Source organism: Mus musculus, chromosome 1 (genome assembly GCF_000001635.26).
Source record: "Mus musculus strain C57BL/6J chromosome 1, GRCm38.p6 C57BL/6J".
Lineage (NCBI taxonomy): Eukaryota > Metazoa > Chordata > Mammalia > Rodentia > Muridae > Mus > Mus musculus.
Window position 1 is genome coordinate 10,473,688 of NC_000067.6, and position 25,004 is coordinate 10,498,691.

Genomic DNA, 25,004 nt, shown 5'->3' on the forward strand with positions numbered 1-25,004 from the left:
TGCTGGGATTATAGGCATGCACCACCATGCCTGTCACTATGGATTTAACAGAAGGACAGAATTAGTGCAAAAGAGATGATGTAGTAATGCTATTTAAACCTTTGACAGCCCCATGTCTCCTGCCCCCAAACCAGTATCATTGAGAATGGGAAAAAGGCAGATGGCAAAATTTTGCTTTTGATGAGCATGTCATGTAAATATTGACCTGTTTTAGTCACTGCTACCCTATGACTGTTGTGCTTTTGTGCCTCATTTTTCCTGCAAAGGTGGGTGATTTCTCGAGCTCCTTTTGTCTGCTTCTATTTCAAATGGAGAAAGGTTAAGTGTTGGGTGGAGGAGCAGGTGGCAGCAGTAATGAAAGAGAGTGAAGGAGGGGCAGGCTGCAGAGACACGGAGGTGATCTATATGAAGCTAGCCTTGTGCAGGAGGAAGGAGGGAGAAGCGTTTTCCTAATCATCTTTGAGGAGCTGGAGCCTCACCTTAATTGATGTTTATTGCTCCTTTTTTTCTTTTCTTTTCTTGTTTGCCTTACTGGTGCTATGGACTGAACCCAGGGCCATACACAACCTAGGCAAGTGCTTATCCTGAGCTATACCAGCCTGACTGATACTTTTTAGTTTTGCTCCAAAATGAACTGTCTTCAGGCAACAGTGGCCACACTGTGTCTTTTTCTGTGGAGATTGAACCCAGGTTCCAGGACATATAGGTTTACACATGTTTGTTCTGCATAAAATCTAAGTGATATCTTCATATTTTTGAGGTAACTGGATGAATCATTGCCTGAACTTTTGAACATCATTAACACTGGATTCTTGATGTTTGCATTCATTAACAACTCTTTTTTTCATGTTCACCATTTATTCTTTTTTTTCCATTTTCACCTGTACATTTTTAATACATTTTATTAGATATTTTCTTCATTTACATTTCAAGTGTTATCTCCAAAGTCCCCTGTACTCTCCCTCCTGCCCTGCTCCCCAACCTACCCACTCCCACTTCCTAGCCCTGGCATTCCTCTGTACTGGGGCATATGATCTTCGCAAGACCAAGGGCCTCTCCTCCCATTGATGGCCAACTAGGCCATCCTCTGCTACATTTGCAACTAGAGACACAAGTTCTGTGGGGTACTGGTTAGTTCATATTATTGATCCTTCTATAGGGTTGCCGAACCCTTTAGCTCCTTGGTTACTTTCTCTAGTTCCTTCTTTAGGGGCCCTGTGTTCCATCCAATTGATGACTGTGAGCATCCACTTCTGTATTTGCCAGGCACTGGCATAGTCTCACAAGAGAGAGCTATATCAGGGTCCTGTCAGCAAAATCTTGCTGACATATGCAATAGTGTCTGTGTTTGGTGGTTGTATATGGGATGGATCCCCGGGTGGGGCAGTCTCTGGATGGTCAATCCTTTTTGCTCAGCTCCAAATTTTGTCTCTGTAACTCCTTCCATGATTATTTTGTTCGCTATTCTAAGGAGGAATGAAGTATCCACACCTTGGCCTTCCTTCTTCTTGATTTTCTTGTGTTTTGCAAATTGTATCTTGGGTATTCTAAATTTCTGGGTTAATATTCACTTATCAGTGAGTGCATATCAAGTGAGTTCTTTTGTGATTGGGTTACCTCACTCAGGATGATATCCTCCAGATCCATCCATTTGCCTAAGAATTTCATAAATTCACTGTTTTTAATTGCTGAGTAGTACTCCATTGTGTAAATGTACCACATTTTCTGTATCCATTCCTCTGTTGAGGGACATCTGGGCTCTTTCCAGCTTCTGGCTATTATAGATAAGGCTGCTATGAACATAGTGGAGCATGTGTCCTTATTATCAGTTGGAACATCTTTGGAATATATGCCCAGGAGAGGTATTGCTGGATCTTCCGGTAGTACTATCTCCAATTTTTGAGGAATCACCAGACTGATTTCCAGAGTGGTTGTACCAGCTTGCAATCCCACCAGCAATGGAGGAGTGTTCCTCTTTCTCCATATCGCCTCTAGCATCTGCTGTCACCTGAATTTTTGATCTTAGCCATTCTGACTGGTGTGAGGTGGAATCTCAGGGTTGTTTTGATTTGCATTTCCTTGATGATTAAGGATGTTGAACATTTTTTCAGGTGCTTTTCAGTGATTCAGTATTCGTCAGTTGATATTTCTTTGTTTAACTCTGTACCCCATTTTTAATAGGGTTATTTGATTTTTCTGGAGTCCATTCCTTCAGTTATTTATATATATTGAATATTAATCCCCTATCAGATTTAGGATTGGTAAAGATACTTTTCCAATCTGTTGGTGGCCTTTTTGTCTTATTGACAGTGTCTTTTGCCTTACAGAAACTTTGCAATTTCATGAGATCCCATTTGTCGATTATTGATTTTACAGTACAAGCCAGTGCTGTTCTGTTCAGAAATTTTGCCCCTGTGTCCATATCTTCGAGGCTCCCCTCTTTCTATTCTGTAAGTTTCAGAGTCTCTGGTTTTATGTGGAGTTCCTTGATCCACTTAGACTGGATCTTTGTACAAGGAGATAAGAATGGATCAATTTGCTTTCTTCTACATGCTAACAGTCAATTGACCCAGCACCATTTGTTGAAGATGCGGTCTTCTTTCCCCTGGATCGTTTTAGTTCCTTTGTCAAAGATCAAGTGACCATTGGTGTGTGGGTTCATTTCTGGGTCTTCAATTCTATTCCATTGATCTACCTGTATGTCACTGTATCAGTACAATGCAGTTTTTTTTTTTTATCACAATTGCTCTGTAGTACAGCTTGAGGTCAGGCATGGTGATTCCACTTTACCTCTTAAGTGCCATGTGCTATCTGGCATGCTGAACATGTGGCAGGAGATAGGTAAGAGTCTCTGACTTAGGGGCTGGGGCAGAAATACTACTGATGGTAATAGCCACAGAGGGAGGGAAGGGAGCAGATGTTGCTGAGCAAGGGTGGCAGTATTTAGGATTAAGATATAATTATAGTTGAAATGTATATATGTACACACACACACACACACACACACACACACACACATATATAATGTGTACATATATTTCCTTCTATAGTATACAGGACCAGGACCATATTCTGTGAACAAAAGATGTCCTATACTTAACCATCTCTTCTTTTTCCTTTCTGTCCCTAAATTTGAAAATTGATAGAGGAGAATATAAGTTCATCCAAGGCCTTGAAGGGCTTCATAAGCATGACAGTGGCCCACAGAATCAAGGTATTATTGTCATTCAATCAGGTATCACTGTGTTAGAATCACCACTTTATTCCTTGAAAAGAATTAAAACACAGGGATCTCCAGACTGGCTGGAGCAGACACTCTGAAAAGGGTTTAACTTACTTCTCTTACAAACCACTGACAAAAGGCAGGACCGATCCATTCTCTTGCGTGAATGCCGCAGTCTATCCAGACAGCTCTTTTGTAGGCTCGTGATTTTCTGCCCAGCTGAAAACAGGAGGATTCATAGTCACCAACCCAGGCTTTTATGTTTGGCTCTATTGACAGCATAATTTAATAAAGGTTTGGCATAATTCTTCACTATGGTTTTGTTTAGAAGGTAAATCATTAAAAAGATAAAGAGATTTCCTATCTTCTTTGGAAGTCCAGACTTGCTTATTAAGAAACAATAAATTTATTGCTTAAATACAAAGAACTAAAAGTACAGAAGGAAGAGAGCAATCCCTAACATATTATAGTGACTCAGCTTTAGTATTATAATTACTATTAAGTAAAAACCAAGTTCCCCCCCTTTTTTTCCTTCCCTCTTTACTGAATCCACCCCATGGAACGTGAATGTTTTAGGGGCTATTTCTTGAGGCATATACTTTCTAGGTAAATTACAGTAAAAAAAAATCACAACATAGAAACAAAACTTTATCTGTGGAATCAAGGAGCGAATTACTAATACCCCTGACTATGTCAATATCGCTTTAAACCTAATTTCCATTCCAGGCATTAGTAGGCAGCACTTGGCAGTATATTTGTAAGGGCTCTTGCTTTCATTCCCTCATTAATTCACTTGACTGAAGTGTCAGGAAGTACCTCTCAGTGTCAGACATTGAGCTCAGCTCTGGAGATTTAGAGATGAACAGACACAAAATGTCCATGATAGTGAGAAGGGCAGATGTGAGAACAATCCAACCAGCTTCATGACCTGAATCATGAAGTGATGTCACAATGGGGACATAGCATGTGTTCTCAAATTCTCTTGGGGAGCAAGTGGATGCTTGGATATTTAAGCAAGACTGGAAGTTTGCTTGGAAAGCAAGTTAAAAGAAAAGCAAAGAAAAGCAAGTAAGCTGTAAAGAATCTGAGGACATTCCTGTATACAAGGGGTAAAGCTACACCTCATACTCTATGTTATCCGTTCCCTCTCCTACTTCTTTTCTTTTTCTCCATCCCTCCCTCTTTGCCCCATATTTATGCACTTGCTTTATAAGTTCACACTGACAGCAGTGCACAGGATGGGCTAGAGGATGAACTCACACTGATAGCACAGTGGAGGATGAGTTCACACTGACAACACTGCAGGGAATGAGTTCACATTGACAGCACAGTAGAGGATGAGCTCACACTGACAGCACAGTGGAGGATGAGTTCACGCTGACAGAATGATAGAGGACGATTTTACACTGACAGCAGTGTGGAGGATGGGTTCACACTGACAGCACAGTGGAGGATGAGTTCACACTGACAGCACAGTGGAGGATGAGCTCACACTGACAGCAGTGTGGAGGATGAGTTCACACTGACAGCACAGTGGAGGATGAGTTCACACTGGCAGCAGTGTGGAGGATGAGTTCACACTGACAGCAGAGTGGAGGATGAGTTCACACTGACAGCACAGTGGAGGATGAGTTCACACTGACAGCACAGTGGAGGATGAGTTCACACTGACAGCACAGTGGAGGATGAGTTCACACTGACAGCACAGTGGAGGATGAGTTCACACTGACAGCACAGTGGAGGATGAGCTCACACTGACAGCACAGTGGAGGATGAGTTCACACTGACAGCACAGTGGAGGATGAGTTCACACTGACAGCACAGTGGAGGATGAGTTCACACTGACAGCAGTGTGGAGGATGAGTTCACACTGACAGCACAGTGGAGGATGAGTTCACACTGACAGCACAGTGGAGGATGAGCTCACACTGACAGCACAGTGGAGGATGAGTTCACACTGACAGCAGAGTGGAGGATGAGTTCACACTGACAGCACAGTGGAGGATGAGTTCACACTGACAGCAGTGTGGAGGATGAGTTCACACTGACAGCACAGTGGAGGATGAGTTCACACTGACAGCACAGTGGAGGATGAGTTCACACTGACAGCACAGTGGAGGATGAGTTCACACTGACAGCACAGTGGAGGATGAGTTCACACTGGCAGCAGTGTGGAGGATGAGTTCACACTGATAGCACAGTGGAGGATGAGTTCACACTGACAGCACAGTGGAGGATGAGTTCACACTGACAGCAGTGTGGAGGATGAGTTCACACTGACAGCAGTGTGGAGGATGAGTTCACACTGACAGCAGAGTGGAGGATGAGTTCACACTGACAGCACAGTGGAGGATGAGTTCACACTGACAGCAGTGTGGAGGATGAGTTCACACTGACAGCACAGTGGAGGATGAGTTCACACTGACAGCACAGTGGAGGATGAGTTCACACTGACAGCACAGTGGAGGATGAGTTCACACTGACAGCACAGTGGAGGATGAGTTCACACTGGCAGCAGTGTGGAGGATGAGTTCACACTGATAGCACAGTGGAGGATGAGTTCACACTGACAGCACAGTGGAGGATGAGTTCACACTGACAGCAGTGTGGAGGATGAGTTCACACTGACAGCAGTGTGGAGGATGAGTTCACACTGACAGCAGAGTGGAGGATGAGTTCACACTGACAGCACAGTGGAGGATGAGTTCACACTGACAGCAGTGTGGAGGATGAGTTCACACTGACAGCACAGTGGAGGATGAGTTCACACTGACAGCACAGTGGAGGATGAGTTCACACTGGCAGCAGTGTGGAGGATGAGTTCACACTGACAGCACAGTGGAGGATGAGTTCACACTGGCAGCAGTGTGGAGGATGAGTTCACACTGATAGCACAGTGGAGGATGAGTTCACACTGACAGCAGAGTGGAGGATGAGTTCACACTGACAGCACAGTGGAGGATGAGTTCACACTGACAGCAGTGTGGAGGATGAGTTCACACTGACAGCACAGTGGAGGATGAGTTCACACTGGCAGCAGTGTGGAGGATGAGTTCACACTGACAGCACAGTGGAGGATGAGTTCACACTGACAGCACAGTGGAGGATGAGTTCACACTGACAGCAGTGTGGAGGATGGGTTCACACTGACAGCACAGTTGAGGATGAGTTCACACTGGCAGCAGTGTGGAGGATGGGCTATAGGATGAGTGGGTCAAGGATTGATAGTGAAGCAGAAGTTCAGCATTGAGGTCAATGCCGAAATAATCTAGGGAGAACAGATTCAGAGGCAAATTCAGGAAATATCACTGAAGACAGAGAAGAGGGTGAGAGAGCTCTCAATGAACTGTCAAGTTTTGGTGAATTGAAAATGAGGGATTACAACACAGAAGAGAAATGTAGGGAGACATGTTTCTAAACTGGAAGGATAGTTGTGCCATGACAGGTCTCAGGACCTCTTGTAACTGCCTAGTCCTGCATGAATTTAAATCTCTACAAGTTAGATAGAAAGACCTGGAATGATCTTTATGGGGCAGATGAGACCATTTGGATGGAGTTTGTAGAGTGAAAGCAGACTTGAGAGTAGAATGAGAATGGCCAGAACCTTTGTGGGGGACAGGGGAGGAGAAGCCGGTGAATGAGCCTGAAGGAAGTGCCACAGTGGGAAGCACAGACCTAGGGGTCAGCAATAAGCCCCAAGAGGAGTTTTACAGGAGCTCTGGAGAAAAAGCCAGGCAAGCAAAGTCTGAAGGGGAGGCAAGGAAAGAGGCATCAAAGCAGGGAAATGCTACTAGAAGCTTAGCTAGGAGGAAGAGAACTGGAGGGCCAGAATGTGTGATTCATGGAGAGAAACAAAGACTACCGTCTTCACATTTATCAAGTTTTGATTGGTTCTTCTTAAGTAGCCCCAATTCAGCAGCTCAGGACCAGTATCTTCTGGAATATTCAAAAGCCACAATTAAACATGGTTCAATAATCCAAGGTAATTTCCCCTTAAGTTAGTAAGATGATATGTGAATCTGTGAAAGATAATTTCATTTCCTCCCACAAGTCAACGGGAAGGGTATACATTTTTTTTTGTGGTAACATTTTATTCTTTTCACCTGCATAATAAAGAGAGGTCTTCCTTCGTATGATCTTCCAATAGAGAACACTCGAACGAGGCCTGGCTGAGTTTGGTTCAGATGGTGCAACCAACTCTGAATCTGAAGGAAGATAAGTAAGACATGTCAGTCCTCCATGATACAAGAACTCCGAGTGCATACGTCGACAAAAGACAACATTGGCTCCCACAATTCTAAGAACACACAGGGAGTATTAACAGAAAGGCAAACTCCACAGCTGTCTGCTTTTACTTTTCTTTAGGATACTTAAAATGGCATTTTATTTTCTCTACAGACAGCCAGTACTCTAGGTCTTTTGGTCATTACCTCTTTAAAAAGATACCTTTTACTATCATGTCACTAAGATCATTGTGAGGGTGTTTGCGGAAAATTGACTGATGTGCTCTGGCTTCTTTTTGAAAAATCCCAATTCATTTTCATTTCCTCACAGGTATAAAAGAGGAAAACAAAACAAAACAAAACAAAACAAAACAAAACAAAACACCCCAACAATAATAACTACAACAACTACAACCAAACATACAACCATGGTTCAAGTGCCTTGAGAGCCACTGAAGGCTCAGATATTGTAGTTTGGAACTGAGCAGAAGCTATCAGGGTGCAGAGGAAGGCAGGTTCATCTGCGTTTGAGTTTCTTCTGCTGAGCCACTGGAAGGCCTGTTCTGGATAATTCCCCTAGAAGAGTGCACACTTGTATCAGTCCATTCGCACACTTACCTGCCTTCAGAAGATGATGTATTTGAGATGGATAAATAAGATGCTAAGAAATATAGGTGACATTTCTGACCTAAAAGCCCTGCAAGCAACCAAGAAATCACATGGAAATGTTCCACTGTCCCATGATGTGAGAGTATGTGCTGAAAGAAAGTATAAATGTGTCTTAGGGGGTGCTCATATTTTCTTTTATTCTTATATAATCTAGCAAGCAGGAGATATGTATGTAGGTATGTGTGCATGTATGTGCATATCTAGCTACATCTATTTTTGGAATTGGACTTTTTTTCTAGGGCTCAATTACGCTTTAATGTGTCAAATTATCTGAAACCTCTTATTGCATTTAATTCCAACCTTCTTAAAAAGTATGTTAAGACATGAAAATATGCAAAATGAATTTTAAAACGAGATTGATCCTCAACAGAACAAAATACTCTTAATAATATATGACTCTGAAATTCTCAGTGAATCATCTTTCCCGCAAATGTCTGCTTTTTGTATTCATTGTCAGAGTTATATCATGATATTGTTATTATCTTCATGTTAACACATAAATACAATAACATCTAAACCAGAGCATAATGCACCTATGTCAGTGAGACTTGTCCTAGGAATGTAAACTATTTTTCCTATATTCAATTTAAGAGGCCATGATTAGCATTATGATATAAGGTATTCTAATAAAAAAATCTCATCTGTTATATGTATATATGTGTATATATATATACATATATATATATATGTATATATGTATATATATATATTCTTATTTAGTCTGTGCCTGGAATTTCTTTGTTTCAATACAGAGGAAACATGGAGAAATATATGTATTCATACATTGTGCCAACAACTTTCCAAATGGAGGACTCTACTTGCCTGCCTTGGGGATAGAGTAATAAACACAGTAAACACTCAGCCCTCGTGAAATGTGCAGTTTGTTAGCACAGAGAGTGTCAGCCAACCACAGTTACAGTTACAGGTGTGAGACCTGTGAACAGTGTCACATCTGTGTGCTAGGGTGCACTGGGACACATTGGGGTTTGGTAAGGAGAGGCTTCTATGAAGCCCTACAGAACAATGTCTTGCTTGTCTTACCTACCCCCGGAGCTCGTGTCTCTAGCTGCATATGTATCAGAAGATGGCCTAGTTGGCCATCAGTGGAAAGAGAGGCCCATTGGTCTTGCAAACTTTATATTCCTCAGTACAGGGAAATGCCAGGGCCAAGAATTGGGAGTGGGTGGGTAGGGGAGTGGGTTGGGGGAGGGCATGGGGGACTTTTGGGATAGCATTGGAAATGTAAATGAAGAAAATACCTAATTAAAAAAAAAGATGGGAATCTGAGATAGGAGGCTTCCTAGAGGCTTGCAGGTATAGAGGGAAAGAAAAGTAGTAAGCTGTCAGGTAAAGCTGGAGTGATGTGACAGGACAAGACTGCAGTGAGCTTCCTTGTGGATTACATGGCAGTGTGTGCCACTGATGTGAGCTGGCTGTTGGGAGGCCTGAACTTGGCAAGAGTGGGAGAAGAGTGTGGAAGTCTCCTGGGCCCCTCAGCCAAAACACTGCCCTCCAACTCCAGCTCATTCTGTTCTGTTCTTTCCATGGCTGTTTGGTCAAAGTCTTTATAGCCCTGATTTTAACATCGGTTATATCACTTCATGGATCTCTTATGTCCTTGTGGGGTTTACTTGGGTAAAGTAAGATATGAATAATTTTGCTACTTCTTTTTATAAAATTATATTTTATGTGTATGTGTGCTTTTCCTGCATGTGTGTATGTGCATTCCATGTTATAAACTGTTATCACTCCTTATTCTTTTGGAGAGGCCAGAAGAAGGCATTAGATTCCTTGATACTGGAATTACAGACATTTGTGAGCCACCATGTAGGTGCTGGAACCCAAAAAGTCCTGGCTTTCTGCAAGAGCAGCAAGTGCTCTTTTCAGCTGAGCCCTCTCTCTGGCCCACTATTTTGATAATTCGTTTTCTAGCATTAAAAGGATCAATGAAGAGATGTATGATCAGGTATTCTGTATGTTCTTCCCAGAGCCCAAGTCTCTGTTTTCACAATTCTTTCTACTTCTTATACCAAAATGACAAAGATGAAGTTGAAAAAAACAAACAAACAGAACAGCAACAATAACAGAAACAAAAGAAAAAAAACAACCCCCCCACAAACTATTAAAAGGACTTTTAATTACATACATCTTCTAAGGAGTGATACACCTCGTAGTTGTATTCAGACAGGGATCTTCTGTTTCTCTGGGTTTGCAAGCTGTTTTCATTTTCCACAGCTTTCTGAAGATCTTCTATGAGGACCCTGAATTTGAATTAGTAGATGTGACAAAAAGAAAGCCAAGAACATGCAAAAATCAGACAATCCCAAAAAATAATTGCATACAGAATGAAGCAGTGTAGCCGTGTCCCAGTGTTCCATGGTGTGAGAGGGGGAAAAAAACACTGCCAACCGTGACATTTATAAAAATACCAAATGCTGAGAAAATATTCTTTTTCAGGAAATGAAAACTGCTAAATAAATGGTGTAATGAATTTAAAGTGTAAATTATACTCAGATGTCTCCAAATAATAGCAGTGCTGTAGCAATCACTACTATGGAGTAGGCATCTCTAACCACACCATGATGCTGCATATGTACGCTGGCGGGGTGCTTACCAGAAGCCAGCCACTGTGCTATGTGTTTGACCTTCAGTAACAATCATTGTGTTAGAGTCTAGTATTTCCGTCTCTTAAATGAGGACCCTGAGACTCAATGGGGTTAGGAATCTGCAAGTGTCATTCCATTGAGAATGCAAAGACAGAATCTGAGCTTGGGGTGTGAACCCAAATTCTAATCTTGTAACTCCAAGTCCAGTGTGGCATAATGAAAATGGAAGCCCTGGCTGCTCTGAACTCTCTCTCCACATCTTTCCTGAAACTTCGTTCTGCACACATGTCCATCACCCTGCATCCTGGATCCAGGAAAGAGAAAGGGTGGAAGGAGCTTTGGTTCTCAAGAGGAAACTGAAAATGACATAGGTGGACAATGCTATCACATCATCCTGTAGTACCAGGAATTCCAGGCAGAGGAGCTCTGTTCTGAAACTGGCTGCATTTGGACACTGGAGGCTAAGGCCAGCCCAGGACTGTCAGGCCGATGGCTGTGGTGTGGAACCAGCAGTTCCAGATAGAACCATCTATGCTGCTGATATGACATCTGAGGTAGATTAGAGGCATGCCTTAACAGTGTGAATGGCCACTGCTATCTAGAATGATGCGAAGAGACAGACACATGGTTCACCTGCAGTATTTCAAGACATGAGAGACCTTTGGTGAGACCTTCTGACTATGGTAGGTGGCTTAAAAAATTTTCATGTGTTATCTTCCAAAGAGAACCTGCTGCTTACAGGGTAAATTTTATTAAAGAATGTGGGGTGGCATCTCTAAGCACCATTTAGAATAATCTATATAAGTCACTTCATTAAAGAATTATCTAATGGACTGAATGCATATTTTTTTGGTGCCTGTAGGAGCCAGATAGTGACTGGTCTGCTACTTCCCAAGTCCCCACTGCAGACTGCACAACTAACCAGAAGTGGACTCCTTACTTCTCTTTTGTTTCTGTATTTTGCAGTTGGAAATGTTAGGAGAGATGAAGTGGCAGGAGACTCATTTTCTTGGTAGTTGCCAGTGGTATCTCAAAATAGTGAGCCAAAGCCAAACCTCTTCCTTATCAGCAGGGTTTTCCTTCCCAGAGATAAGAAGTTGTGTGTGGTGAAGGACCACAACATCTCTGAGGCAGATCTTAACACATGAGAGCTATGCCAGCTTCTAAGCTCCTTGTTCTTGGAGAGAGCATGGATAGTCAGGAAGGAGCAGGGTTTGATTGGAAGAGATGTAATAAACTTTGTAATATTTCGGTGACTGCGGGTAATCTTCAGGCATGCTTGCCACTCAGTACCTTCCCTGTGGACTTCCTTTACTGTCCTGTGAGTGAAATGTAGCTAGTCTGCCTCATCCAGCACACTTCCCATGACGGAATCTTAAACAGTCTCTAGGGTAGGTTCCTTGTTTCAGTAATGTCCAGCGAGCCGACACAGGTTTTTATAGTCACTTAGACTGTGTCTCATACAGGCACCAAGAGGCCAATCTTAAATTAGAGAACAGTTGGGATTTGGTAGTCCAGCTCCTCATTCTTGTTAAATACTTGAGTGGAAACCAGCATATGGAGAAAGCTGGTTACCAAAAATAACTTTTCTAAACATCATATTTTCTTAGTTTTTTAATAGATGATTGTGATTATTTTCTGATTACATTCATTTGTGTGTATGTATGTGAATGATTGCATTCCTTGGTGTGTGTGTGTGTGTGTGTGTGTGTATGTATGTGAGTGAGTATGTGAGTATGTGATTGAGTGTGTGAGTTTATGTGTGTGTGTATGTGAGTGAGTGTGTGAGTTTATGTGTGTGTGAGGTGTGTGTGTGTGTGTATGTGTAGGTCAAATGTCAATTTGGGGGAGTTGTTCTCTTTTTCCACCATGTGGGATCTGGAGCTTCATTTAGGTTGTCAGGCATGGCAGTAGGCTCCTTTATCCATTGAGCCATCTTGCTGCTTCTGGCTATGATTCTTATCTCAACTGGTGACATAAGAACTATTAAAACCTTTTCAAATGATCGCATTACTTAACTACGTACCTCCAGTTCTCAGACTAGGAGAGGACTCTTAAAATGTAAATTTCATGCCATTTTTTTTTCCAGGTATCTATAAAAGGACTTTTTTTTTTGTAATGGCAGTGAGTCATCTGACTGAGAGGGTTGACCACCCAGGGCCAGAAACAATGAGTCAGTCACATTGCTTCCACTTTACAGATCACTATAGTGATATATCCTGTATAGTTGTACAGAGTAAATGATAATCTTTTGAAAATACCCCAGGCTACAATAATAAAAGTCAATTAAAATGATCTCTACCTACTGTGCCTATGGAAATTAATTGACTCTTATGTGTTATTATCTTGGGACTAACAAAATGGGTAATTTTAAGTGATTGTTCTTCGTAAGGAAACAACTGACTTAAAATACTTATTTCCCCCTCTCTTTGTGACACAAAGTGTGATTTTTTCTATATCAGTCCCATGTGAACTATAGTTAATAGCAGGAAGTAGAGGCTTGTTAAACTAAGTGGTATGTTCTTTTCTACTGAACAGTAATTAATGAAGCATGCGAGTTGTTACTGTGTACCTATAGATATAATTACCAAGCCCTTTCCCACTAGACATTCTGAGTATCAAAGCTCGCCTTCCAAGCTGCAGAAGTGAGGGGAGTGTGAGCGATATGAACAATGGTTTCCTGAACAGCTGTGGTTCTATTCTAGAAGCACAGACAACACTTTTCTACAAAATGCATGCCAGTGCTTTAATGAGCTGCAGATATTGTTCTGTTTGTGCAACCAGGGATATCCTTGGTACCTTGCTTGGGTCATCATATATATATATACTTTCTTGCCTCCTCCAATCCTCTACATTCTCCCACAATTCTGCCCAGAGTCTCCCCCTTCTTCATCTGGACTAGATACCACTGATAAACCCTTGAACCAGTATTTCACTGGGAAAGTTACTATGCCAACCTTTCTATGTCTTTATCCAACAGACCACCAACCCTCTACCAATATTAGATTCTCTTCTCAGCAGCAACCAGGCTGTCAGTTCTTACTTCTGTTTTTTTTCTCTTGGTAACATTCTTTAGAATCCATTTTTTTTCACGCCTTGTAAATAATTTTGTTTATTACTATAGAAACCACCAGCTAAGTTTTCTTTCCAATTACAGGTTCCCTTCTCCTGTCTCCTTTTTTGGGGTAGGTGGGGAATGCCATCTTGGAACTGGCCTAGAACTCACTGTGTACCCCAGGTTAGCTTAGAGTTTGTAATTCTCCTGCCTCGACCTCGAGAATACTGGTATTAGATAGTGCATGATGGCTGGTTCTATTATCTTAAATTGTCCATATTTATTCCTTCCATGTTAGAAGATGAGTCTGTTTCCTACTGTTCAAATCTTCTCTTTGGTATCACTAGAATCTACCACATTAATGGTCCTTCCCCAGGCTGTAGACACACCACACCACACCACGTTTCTCCTTCTGGCACAATTTCAAGATTTCTGAGTGGCCATTGATGCCGTATGTCTTAGTGGTCACTTCTTGCTCTCTGCTCTCTTATAACCACTGCTAGGAGATAGATTCTGCTTCGCATCTGTCACTTTTCTGTCTTCCATTCCTCACAACTGAACCTCCCCACGAACGTTGGTAATATAATTTCCATCACCAAATTCAGAGACTAGTTGGCTCCTTTCTTGTTCACTGCAGTTGTGGATCATCATCCCACTCTCTGAAACCATTCTCTTCTTTGACTCGCATAACTGTCTTGACTTACTCTCTTCTGCTGCAACTCTTCGTTTAGAAACCGTCTGAATGTGCACATTCATTCACATCTGTCTGCTCGGTTTTCTCCATGCTAGAAAACTCAGTGTCCTCCTCCGACTTCTCCCTCTTCTCTCTCCAACAGAGTGTAGAGCTTGGGTAGTTTTACCCTGGGAAGCCTCCCCTGGCTATTTGGGCTATTTCTATCTTCTGCTATTACAGTCTCATCCACAATATGAGGCACTTTTGTTTATATCCTCCAGGGGGCAGCACCACTCATAGTGGCCTTGTATCTTCCTTTGCTTGTCCCCAACATCTGGCAGGTCCCTTATCCTCTCTTTTCTGCTGCAGAGCAGGCATTTCTTCTCTGCCTTCCCTTTGGCCTTTTTAGCAACACCAGTTGGCTTTTGATTCTTTATACAGTAAAAATCTGCATTGCAATTGGTGACTTAGTGTACACAGTGAAGTAGCATGTCTATGTGATTTCTCCTACTCCCTATTAGGCAAATAAGTTCTTCAAATATGGATATACACATGTTTATTGTCTCACAATGAAATACCACTTAAATAAAACCCTTGTGGAAACTCTTGATAAACAATCTGAATACAGTCACTATTCAATTGGATTTAGTACAAATAAAATTTGTAGCAAATAAAAAAGAATGCTTACTTGTAGTAGATGTGGGTTTCCTGTAAGAACGCTAACAGGGTTCTGGAAGCATTTTGGGAAATATGGACATCAGTAATTGTCCCCTCTGACACATAGGAGATACTGCTGGGCTGCCACAGGTCCACCTATAGTGCAGGAACCAACCTATAATTCATATGTAGTATAGGTGGGAAACCATGTCATGATGACAAGCATATTATTTTGTTGGATTATAGTAGCAGCAAACACATGCAGAGTAGACTCAGTGCTTATGCCTGTAGGGTTAAACTCTCATTTCATCTGGCTTGAATTTGTGCCCCCAATTTCATCAGAGTCAGATGAATTTGATGAATAGAATTTGATCTCAATTCACAACACGTTTACATCACAAGGTAAAAAATGAGGTGAAGGTTTAAAATTATTCTTTTAAATTTACTGTATAAATATTTGAATAACTTCAAGAAAGAGAACGGTATAGACTTTTTCTGCTACATAAGGAAATTGTGGTTCATTACATTTGGTAGCCTTGCCCCTACTTTTACAGTATTGAAATAGGGGAGACAGGCTTTCATTGGTGGGGGGGGGCAAAGAGTCTGCTTTCTTTCTCTTATGTAGATAGTCTCTCTGCTAGCTTGCAAGGACAAATCTGAGTCAGCTAACAAACCAGTCCACAGTGTGGGCAAACTAAAGTGTGGGGCTCGAAGAGCTGCAGAGGGTCGTTCCAGCCATCTGTTAGCCCTGGGCAAGGATACAGCTAGGCCTGTATCACACTGTCCCCAGAGACAGGTCTGAACCAGTCTTGTAAGACTCCAGAAGGAGACAACTTGACAACATTCTAATTTAAGCCCCTGCCATGTCCAATAAGATTGTCAGACACATTTCTTAATCCTTCATGCTAGTGCACAGTTTCATTTTTACCTCGTTCCACTCCTTTTACTGAGGATGATTTCTTCCCCATGGAAGAGGCTTGTTGGTACCTTTGCTCACCTTTACATCAGACTCCTTAACAAGACTCGCTGTGCCTTTAACCCACTTTGTTAAGGGGCTGGAGAGCCATAGGTGAACAAACTAATATGAATCACCACTGGAAATAAGTTTGTAGATGCTATTTTTCTGAGATATGTGCTAAAATAGAACCCTCGTTCCACAGAGTGTCTTTCCCGTTGGAAAGTTCCATGGAGATAATAAACTCAAGAGGAGAAGTCTAACTTTAGAAAACCAACACTACTAACAGTGGTGGGAACATCTGTATGTAACTCCAGCAATTTGAGAGGCTGAGGCAGGAGGACCATGAATTTGAGAGCAGCCTGGGCTAGACCCTGTCACAACCAAATAAGCAAGCAGCAGAGACAATAAATCCCTAGATGATCAGAAAGCATTAGAACTAATGGGGACTAACAAGAATAATGTATAAAATTAGGAATCAACATCTGGCCATATCAGGTATATAAAATTCCAGAACATAGGAAAATCAATGGAAGTTTCTACTTTTTTAGACTTTTAAAAAAGTTAGTGCACAGGCTTTATTACAGAATATGCATACTTACATGTAATCATATCTTGTTCTCATTTATTACCTTTTATCACCCTCTAATTTTTCCTGCTACTCCTTGCTGGTTCCCTTCCTCTCCCTAACAGTGGTCCCTTCTGTTATCATGGTAGCTTTCTTCCTATTTCATGATTCACCATTTCTCTCTCTCTCTCTCTCTCTCTCTCTCTCTCTCTCTCTCTCTCTCTCTCTCTCACACACACACACACACACACACACACACACACACACACACACACTACTATAGATTTTTCATATGAGAGCAGGTAGTGTTTTTCTTTCTGCATCTGGTCTATTTCTCTTAACATAATGCTCTGTACTTTCATTAAATTCTGTATGTGTCATGATTTCATTTTTATTTACAAAAAATCATTTTTATTTTGTTATGAAAATTTTTTATCATGCTTATGTGACACATTTTAACACATTCATTTGTTGATGGGCACCTCATCTGGTTCTGCTTCATAGTTGCTGTGAGTAGTAGTCTCTGTGGTGTGTTGCTCTGGAGCCCTTTGGGCATATATGTGGGAGTGGTGTAGCTAGGTCATTTAGTTGGTCTAGTTGTAGTTTTCTTTTTGACAACTTTCACAATGATTTTCACTGGTGCTGACTAAGTTTACATTCTCAAATATATAAGACACCCAAAAGCTTAACACCAGCTGCTGTAGTAAAAGAAGCAACAAAGTTAAAGACTGGGCACATGATATGAATAGATGCTTCCCAAAAGAAGAAACACAATGGCCAATGAATGGTTCCTATCCAAAGGGAATGATTAGCCTAACAGAGATCCAATGTTCACTGCAACACTGTCACAGCAGCTAAAATAGAGTTAACGTTGATATACATCAACAGAGAATGGATAAAGTGTGCAGTGCACACACAGCGAGATGCTAGTTAGCTATAAAGGAGAAAGGACTTTGTTACAGCAAAATGCACAGAACTGAAAGATAAGCATTAAATGAAACAAGCTATATAGGGGCGTTAAAAATGTCAACCTAAATGTGGAATAGTGATTATTAGGGATTTGGGAGAATTCGGGGAGTGGATAAAGTGAGGCTGCATGATAAGCACACAAAACAGTGGCGCAGAAGAAATAGGTTCTATCATCTCATGATACAGGGGGTGCAGACAGCTTGTGGTAATCTATTCTGTACTTTATGAAGATCTCAAAGAAGAGGAGGGCTCTAAATCTAAACTGATGAGAGAGATATGCTATTTACTCTGGCTTGATCTGTGTATGCTGTATGCATATGCTGTAGTGCACACTGAATTAATATGCACACTTAACATGAGCACAAAAGCTATGCCATAGATGTGTGTTAGCATGGCTACTTGAAAAGTGAAAATGGGGTATAGTTAGGACAAAGTTCCACTTGATGTTTCCAGTTAAGACAAAGACCAGCAAGAGATTACTTCTTCATTCAAGGAGAGTTGAGTATAGAGATGGATTTAAGGGTTCAGGGTGGGAAGCAAGAAGTAAAATCAAGCTGATGAACAAAGTAGGAATGTTTCCCAGTACAGAGACCAACATCTGGGTGGGAAGCCTTTGGAGTGGAAGCTCTGAAGTCTGACTCCTTAGGCACAAATGCAAGCTTCACGCTTCAGTGCATGTGAGACATGGTTCCAGCCCACAACCTCTCTGGCTCTCACATTCTTTGCTGGCAAAATCAAACTGATGAACTATTTACTTGATAAACAGTTGTGATGGTTTGAATAGGAGCAGCCCCATAGACTCACGTGTTTGAGTGCTTGGCCCATGGGGAGTGGCAAGTAGCAACAACCTATTTTTTTTTTTTTTTTTTTTTGAGACAGGGTTTCTCTGTATAGGCCCGGCTGTCCTGGAACTCACTTTGTAGACCAGGCTGGCCTCAAACTCAGAAATCTGCCTGCCTCTGCCTCCCAAGTGCTGGGATTAAAGGTGAGCCCCAGCACTACCCAGCCGCAACCTACTTTTAATAAGGGTTCAATCTCTCCTCTTGCCCACCACCCAGCAGAGGTAGTAGAAGAGAAAAGCTGTTAGGATATGGGGGAAGTGGACCTGTTCAGCAATAGCTCTTTGGAGGTGAGCTTGATCTTCCTTGGCAGCCGTTCAGTCCCATAGCAAACACCAAATATGATTCAGCAGCTTCAGTCTAGTCCTTAAGACAGGTAGATGGCACACACGACCTGGCATCTGTAATTCAACTGAAGAAACTGCCAGGCTTGCCAACTGGCTTGAGGTGAGGCTGTGAAAGTGACAAGCTGCCTAGGGAACCTCATGAGCAGTTCTTGGTGACTTTCTCTCAAAGGCACTGCTGCTACAAGTTGAGCTCAACAATGCTATATAAGGTGAACCAACAAGTGTGTCATTAGTGAAGAATAGCGAGGCAGAGCAAACCAAAGCAATGCTCAGTGCTTGTCTCCCACTGTCTGTGGGTCATATTTATACTCCTTCATCAAGCGTCCTTTCATGTGTCTGCTATATCCAAACATCCTTTCGCCTGTGTCTGCTTCAGGAAAACATCCTTTCACCTGTGTGCCCCAGACAACCATCATTTGGCCTTGAGGTTTCCTATGTTCAAGGTCTGCGCAGTGTGGAATCCAATCTCCTGCTGTCTGTGGATCACCATGTCTGCCTGCATGTTGGCATGCTTCCCATCATGATGATTATGGACTGAACCTCTGACTCTGTAAGCCAGGCCCAGTTAAATGTTTGCCTTTATAAGAGTTGCCTTGGTCATGGTGTGTCTTCACAGAGTTAATCCCTAACTATGACAACAATGTTTAATAATTGTAAGTGGTTGCTAGTTTTGTTGGAATGGAAATGGGAAGATTTTTAGAAAGTGCAGTGATTATCAGGGTGATATCTAGTGCTTGGCAACATGGGTGTGAGGCCAAAATGGGCAATTTATCCCAGGAGTCTGTGCCTTAGTTTCCCTATTTATAAAATGAGATTATTAACAGTATACTTTTCATAGATATTTGAGGTATAAAAGAATCAATACATGTAGAATGTCTAAAATTGTGATCTGTGCATCAGACATTCATGAAGAGATAAATGATTTAAAATAAAAATATCCTAATACAGTCTGTCTCTAATTCAATGGTGTCTTGACCCTTCTGCTGCATTACATCATAGTCCAGACTTTATGAGAACTGTTCCACCTGTCTGTCCATCCCATGGTCCAGGTATCACTAGACTCTCATCTTCTCCCAGCCTCAGGATGAGTGTGCATGTATATGTGTGTGTGGGGGGGGGCGGGGGCTGTAGGCACATGCTCCTTCAACTTGTGACAGATTGCCTTCCTCCCAGCTGCCAAAAATAACTCACAGAGGCATGCAAGAGGACTGTCCCGATTTACTGCTTATTCTAACTTTTTGTTGGTTTGAAAAATTGTTCACTATTCAGATTACTTGCATTTCATTGGAAGTTTGTGTGTGTGTGTGTGTGTGTGTGTGTGTGTGTGTGTGTGTGTGTGTGTGTGTATGAGTAAGACACATGTGTCTGGTTGCCAGACCATAATAAGGTATCAGATCCCTAAGAGCTGGAGCTATAGATGGTTGTAAGCTGTCTGACATGGGTGTTGAGAACCAAGCTCAAGACCTCTGAAAGAGCAAAAGGGCTCTTAACCATCAAGCCATCTCTCCAGCTCTTCCAAGCTTAGTTTTAAGATAGGTGAGACAAGATCTCTCACTGAACTTGGAGCTCAGTGGTCAGCTAGACTGGCTGGAAAGAGAACCCAGGAACCCTCCTGTCTTCAACCTTCTGTCTTCCTCAGTCCCAGGACTGCTGGCTTTTTAACAGAGGTCCTGGGGTCCCACACTCCTACTCTCAAGTTTGTAGAACAAAGACTTTACAGGCCAAGCCATCATTGAAGCCCCCACAGAGAAAATTTGTGAGATAACTTACTACCAACGTGGTATTTGGTTAGTACTTGATTTAATTTGCATAATCATATTAATTCAGTATAAGGACACACAAATTCTTAATATACTGGAGTGCGCCTTTTCCTGTTTACTCTTTGAATTGTCTTTTTGGTCTTGTCCCATTTATCCTCCTTGAATCTTCTGTTAGAATCCTTGTCTACTGTCTCCTGGGAAGCCTCTTTGATTGCCAAGTTTAGATCAAGTACCTTTGATATTTGCTTTTGTGGAATTCTGTTTCTTCCACAGTCTACAATTTTTAATTGTATTTCATTTGCATGATTGCTATACTCACTTCCCCAGAGCTACATTAATAAGTCAAAAAACTGTGTAGTTTAAAATCAATTTATTCTTTGGACCAGTATTTCAGTATTGGCGGAATCATGTTCCCTCTGAAAACTCTGGGCAGCATACTTGCTGGCCAGTTCTAGCTTCCGGTGCCTCTGAGCATTTCTTGGCCTATGGCCATGCCATCTCAATCTCTGCTTCTGTTTCTACATGGACTTCCTCATTCTAAGAATACTTGTCTTTGAATTTTAAGACATCTGGACAATCTAGAATGGTCTCATCTGACATCCTTAAACACTTCTGATCACACATGTGATCACATGGGCTTAGACATGTCTTTTTCATTACTTTTGGAGAATTTGACATACGAATACTGTATGTACATATTTCTTTTCCTCCTCTCTCCATTTCTTCCCATTTCTCCAACTCCTCAAATTCATGAACTCTTATTCTATCATTATAATTGTCACATACTCACACATTCTATAAACAAACTGCTGACATCATTTACTATTACTTATATGGATTTAGAGCTCACTTGTAGGGATTGACTAGTCAGAAAAGACTGAGTCTCCATCCTTTAGTAACCATTAGTTACCTTTGGTCTCCTTAAGGGGGTGAAGCCTGGTGAGAATCCCCCAACACATACACTGGCTTGTCAATTAGCGTTGTCATTTTTAGGCCCTGTTTAAGTAATCATATTCTTGGGATTTCTTGATGCAGCCTCCTTATCACGTGTAGAAGGCATTGTCTCTCTGAAGACATTGTGTTATAACCCCTGGCTCTTACAATCTTTCTGCCTCCCATTCCTATGATGTTCTCTGAGTCTTAGGTATAGGTGTTAGGTTGTAAATGTATTAATTGGGACTGGCTATCCTATGGTCAGTTCTCTGTATTTTGACAAGTGAGGCTTTTGTAATTGTCTCTGTATATTGCAGAAAACTTCTTTGGTGAGGGGTAAGAACTACTCTTATCTGTGGAGAAAGGACAGGGACTTAGAAATTATACAGTTTATGTCATCTTTGAGGGTTCCCATCCAATCATTAAATTCATTATAGGCATGTTCGGGGTTGGAAGGATAGCTCATCAGTTAGCATCATTTCCTGCTCTTTCAGAGGTCTTGAAATCAATATCCAGCACCCACATGGTGGCTCACAGCCATCTACAATGAGATCTAATGTTCTCTTGTGACATACCAGTATACATGCAGAGAGAGTACTCATATACATAAAATAAATAAATTTCTAAAAAATGTTGTTTTTCCATTATTTCTGTAAGAGTGGAGATTGGTACTTCACCCTCAAATTCCTACCTTCTCAATATGTAGACCAGAGCCTAGTTCTTTTTTTTTTTAACTTTTTTAAAAATATTTTTTATTATTACGTATTTTCCTCAATTACATTTAGAATGCTATCCCAAAAGTCCCCTATACCCCCCCCCCACTTCCCTACCCATCCATTCCAATTTTTTGACCCTGGCATTCCCCTGTACTGGGGCATATAAAGTTTGTGTGTCCAATGGGCCTCTCTTTCCAGTGATGGCCCACTAGGCCATCTTTTGATACATATGCAGCTAGAGTCAAGAGCTCCGCGGTACTGGTTAGTTCATAATGTTGTTCCACCTATAGGGTTGCAGATCCCTTTAGCTCCTTGGGTACTTTCTCTAGCTCCTCCATTGGGAGCCCTGTGATCCATCCACTAGCTGACTGTGAGCATCCACTTCTGTGTTTGCTAGGCCCCGGCATAGTCTCACAAGAGACAGCTATATCTGAGTCCTTTCAACAAAATCTTGCTAGTGTATGCAATGGTTTCCTGAATAGAACAGCAATGGTTTGTATTGTAAGATCGAGAACTGACAAATGGGACCTCATGAAACTGCAAAGCTTCTGTAAGGCAAAAGACACTGTCAATAAGACAAAAAGGCCACCAACAGATTGGGAAAGGATCTTTTCCTATCCTAAATCAGATAGGGGACTAATATCTAATATATATAAAGAACTCAAGAAGGTGGACTCCAGAAAATCAAATAACCCCATTTAAAAATGGGGCTCAGATCTAAACAAAGAATTCTCACCTGAGGAATACCAAATGGCTGAGAAACACCTGAAAAAATGCTCAGCATCCTTAATCATCAGGGAAATGCAAATCAAAACAACTCTGAGATTCCATCTCACACCAGTCAGAATGGCTAAGATCAAAAATTCAGGTGACAGCAGATGCTGGCAAGGATGTGGAGAAAGAGGAACACTCCTCCATTGTTGGTGGGATTGCAAGCTTGTATAACCACTGTGGAAATCAGTCTGGCGGTTCCTCAGAAAATTGGACATAGTACTACCGGAGGATCCTGCAATACCTCTCCTGAATCCAGAAGATGTCCCAACTGGTAAGAAGGATACACGCTCCACTATGTTCATAGCAGCCTTATTTATAATAGCCAGAAGCTGGAAAGAACCCAGATGCCCCTCAACAGAGGAAAGGATACAAAAAATGTGGTACATTTACATAATGGAGTACTACTCAGCTATTAAAAAGAATGAATTTATGAAATTCCTAGGCAAATGGATGGACCTGGAGGGCATCATCCTGAGTGAGGTAACATAATCACAAAAGAACTCAAATGATATGTACTCACTGATAAGTGGATATTAGCCCAGAAATTTAGTATACCAGAGCCTAGTTCTTAATAGACATTAAATAAATATGTTGTAGATAGGTTTACTACATGTAGTTTTTCATATATATAAATATACATATATGTATATATACATATATATATTCATTCTTGTATACAGTGTGTGTTTTAATTAATATCTACCTCCACCCACCAATCCCTGTCTTTTCACTCAATTATTAGCTATCTTCAAGACTTTTCTACCTTAACAAGAAATCAAGAAAGTGGGCCACTCTAATTGTATGTACATGGCCCATGAATGAACTCATATATCCTGATGTTGTTAATATTTGGGAACATTCATAAACAAAGACACTTCTTAGGTCCTAATATGATGGCACCATTTTCTGATGATTGTCAGACCACTTTTGTTAGAGAATAAAAGAAGTTCATAAGGTGTATGTTGTATGTGTATGTCTGTGTATGTGTGTATGTTGAGTGTGTGTATATGTATGTGTGCATGTGCGTGAGTAACTATATTATTTGTCCTCATTGTGCTTATTATGACGTTTTAATATCTTTGGGCTTCTAGATGGGAAGTCTGGCCGGGGACTGTAATCTGTGCAGCAGAGATATGTTGAAAGCTATTGGAATTCCACTAATTTTACCTTCCCTTCCCCTTTATCTTTTCTCTCTTAGCAGATAAGCAATTTCTATTCCCTGTAAACAGCTTTAGTAATCCCAATAGCATCCTCTCTGCTCCAGAAACTCAGGCAGCAAAATCTTCCTAAAGTATTTTTTGTTTATAGTGTTCTATTAAAGAAAATAAAAACATATTAAAAAGTAATTAGTTATTCAAGTAGTAATTTTAATTAGTTTGGGCCTGAATTGGCTTAATTTTTAAAATTGTTACTCCTTAATATTTGAGACTCCATAATTTATAAGTGAAATCTTATTTTGGCTCCCAGTTCTGAAGGCTGAGATTTAGAAGGCATGTCACCTAAAGCAGGGATTTGTGTTGTTTTAATTCATGTCAGGAAGCAAAAGGAAGTGGGTATGCATAGATGAGGCTACACTAAAGGTGTAAGACAGTCACAGAACAGCTCACTGCTGTGAAAATTAACCAGCTCCATGAGGGCTAACTCACCAACAGGAATTAGTGCTACACTAATTAGGGAGGAGCTAAGCGATCCAGGAGGGTGCCTTTTCAAGGCCTGATTATCCATAGAGTCCCCACCCCCAAACAGTGATATTTTGAGGCATCAACATCCCAACACATGTACTCTGGAGGAACTCAGACCATGTAATGACAGATACGTCCAGATGGAAGCATTGATAAGGATTGTAAATTTTGGTGTGATTTAATAATTGGAGTGCTAGTCCCTAGGTAGACATTATTTCTACTGTACTAGGTGAAAATGAAAAGGTTTCCTGAGGTCTTGTTTTCCCGTATGACTGATTCTCCCCTCCTTTCACTGAATGCCAACCTCTTCAACTTGATAGGGTAATTAGTCAAAACAAGGCAAGCATCTTGGAAG

The 25,004-nt window shown here is 41.3% G+C and overlaps 1 protein-coding gene across 4 annotated transcripts in view; it reads right to left on the minus strand.

Annotated features, from left to right (window-relative positions):
* Cpa6 (carboxypeptidase A6) overlaps positions 1–25,004 on the minus strand; it is a 424,263-nt gene that overhangs the window by 177,897 nt on the left and 221,362 nt on the right. For 3 of the 4 annotated variants that reach the window (XM_011238392.3, NM_177834.4, XM_006495545.4), the window contains exons 3-6: positions 15,138–15,262; positions 10,262–10,376; positions 7,327–7,428; positions 3,338–3,442 (exon numbers count right to left, since the gene is read on the minus strand). In XM_011238392.3, the coding sequence (XP_011236694.1) occupies positions 3,338–3,442; positions 7,327–7,428; positions 10,262–10,376; positions 15,138–15,262 (447 nt within the window). The remainder of the gene's footprint in view (positions 1–3,337; positions 3,443–7,326; positions 7,429–10,261; positions 10,377–15,137; positions 15,263–25,004) is intronic. The other variant, NM_001289497.1, reaches the window with a different exon arrangement.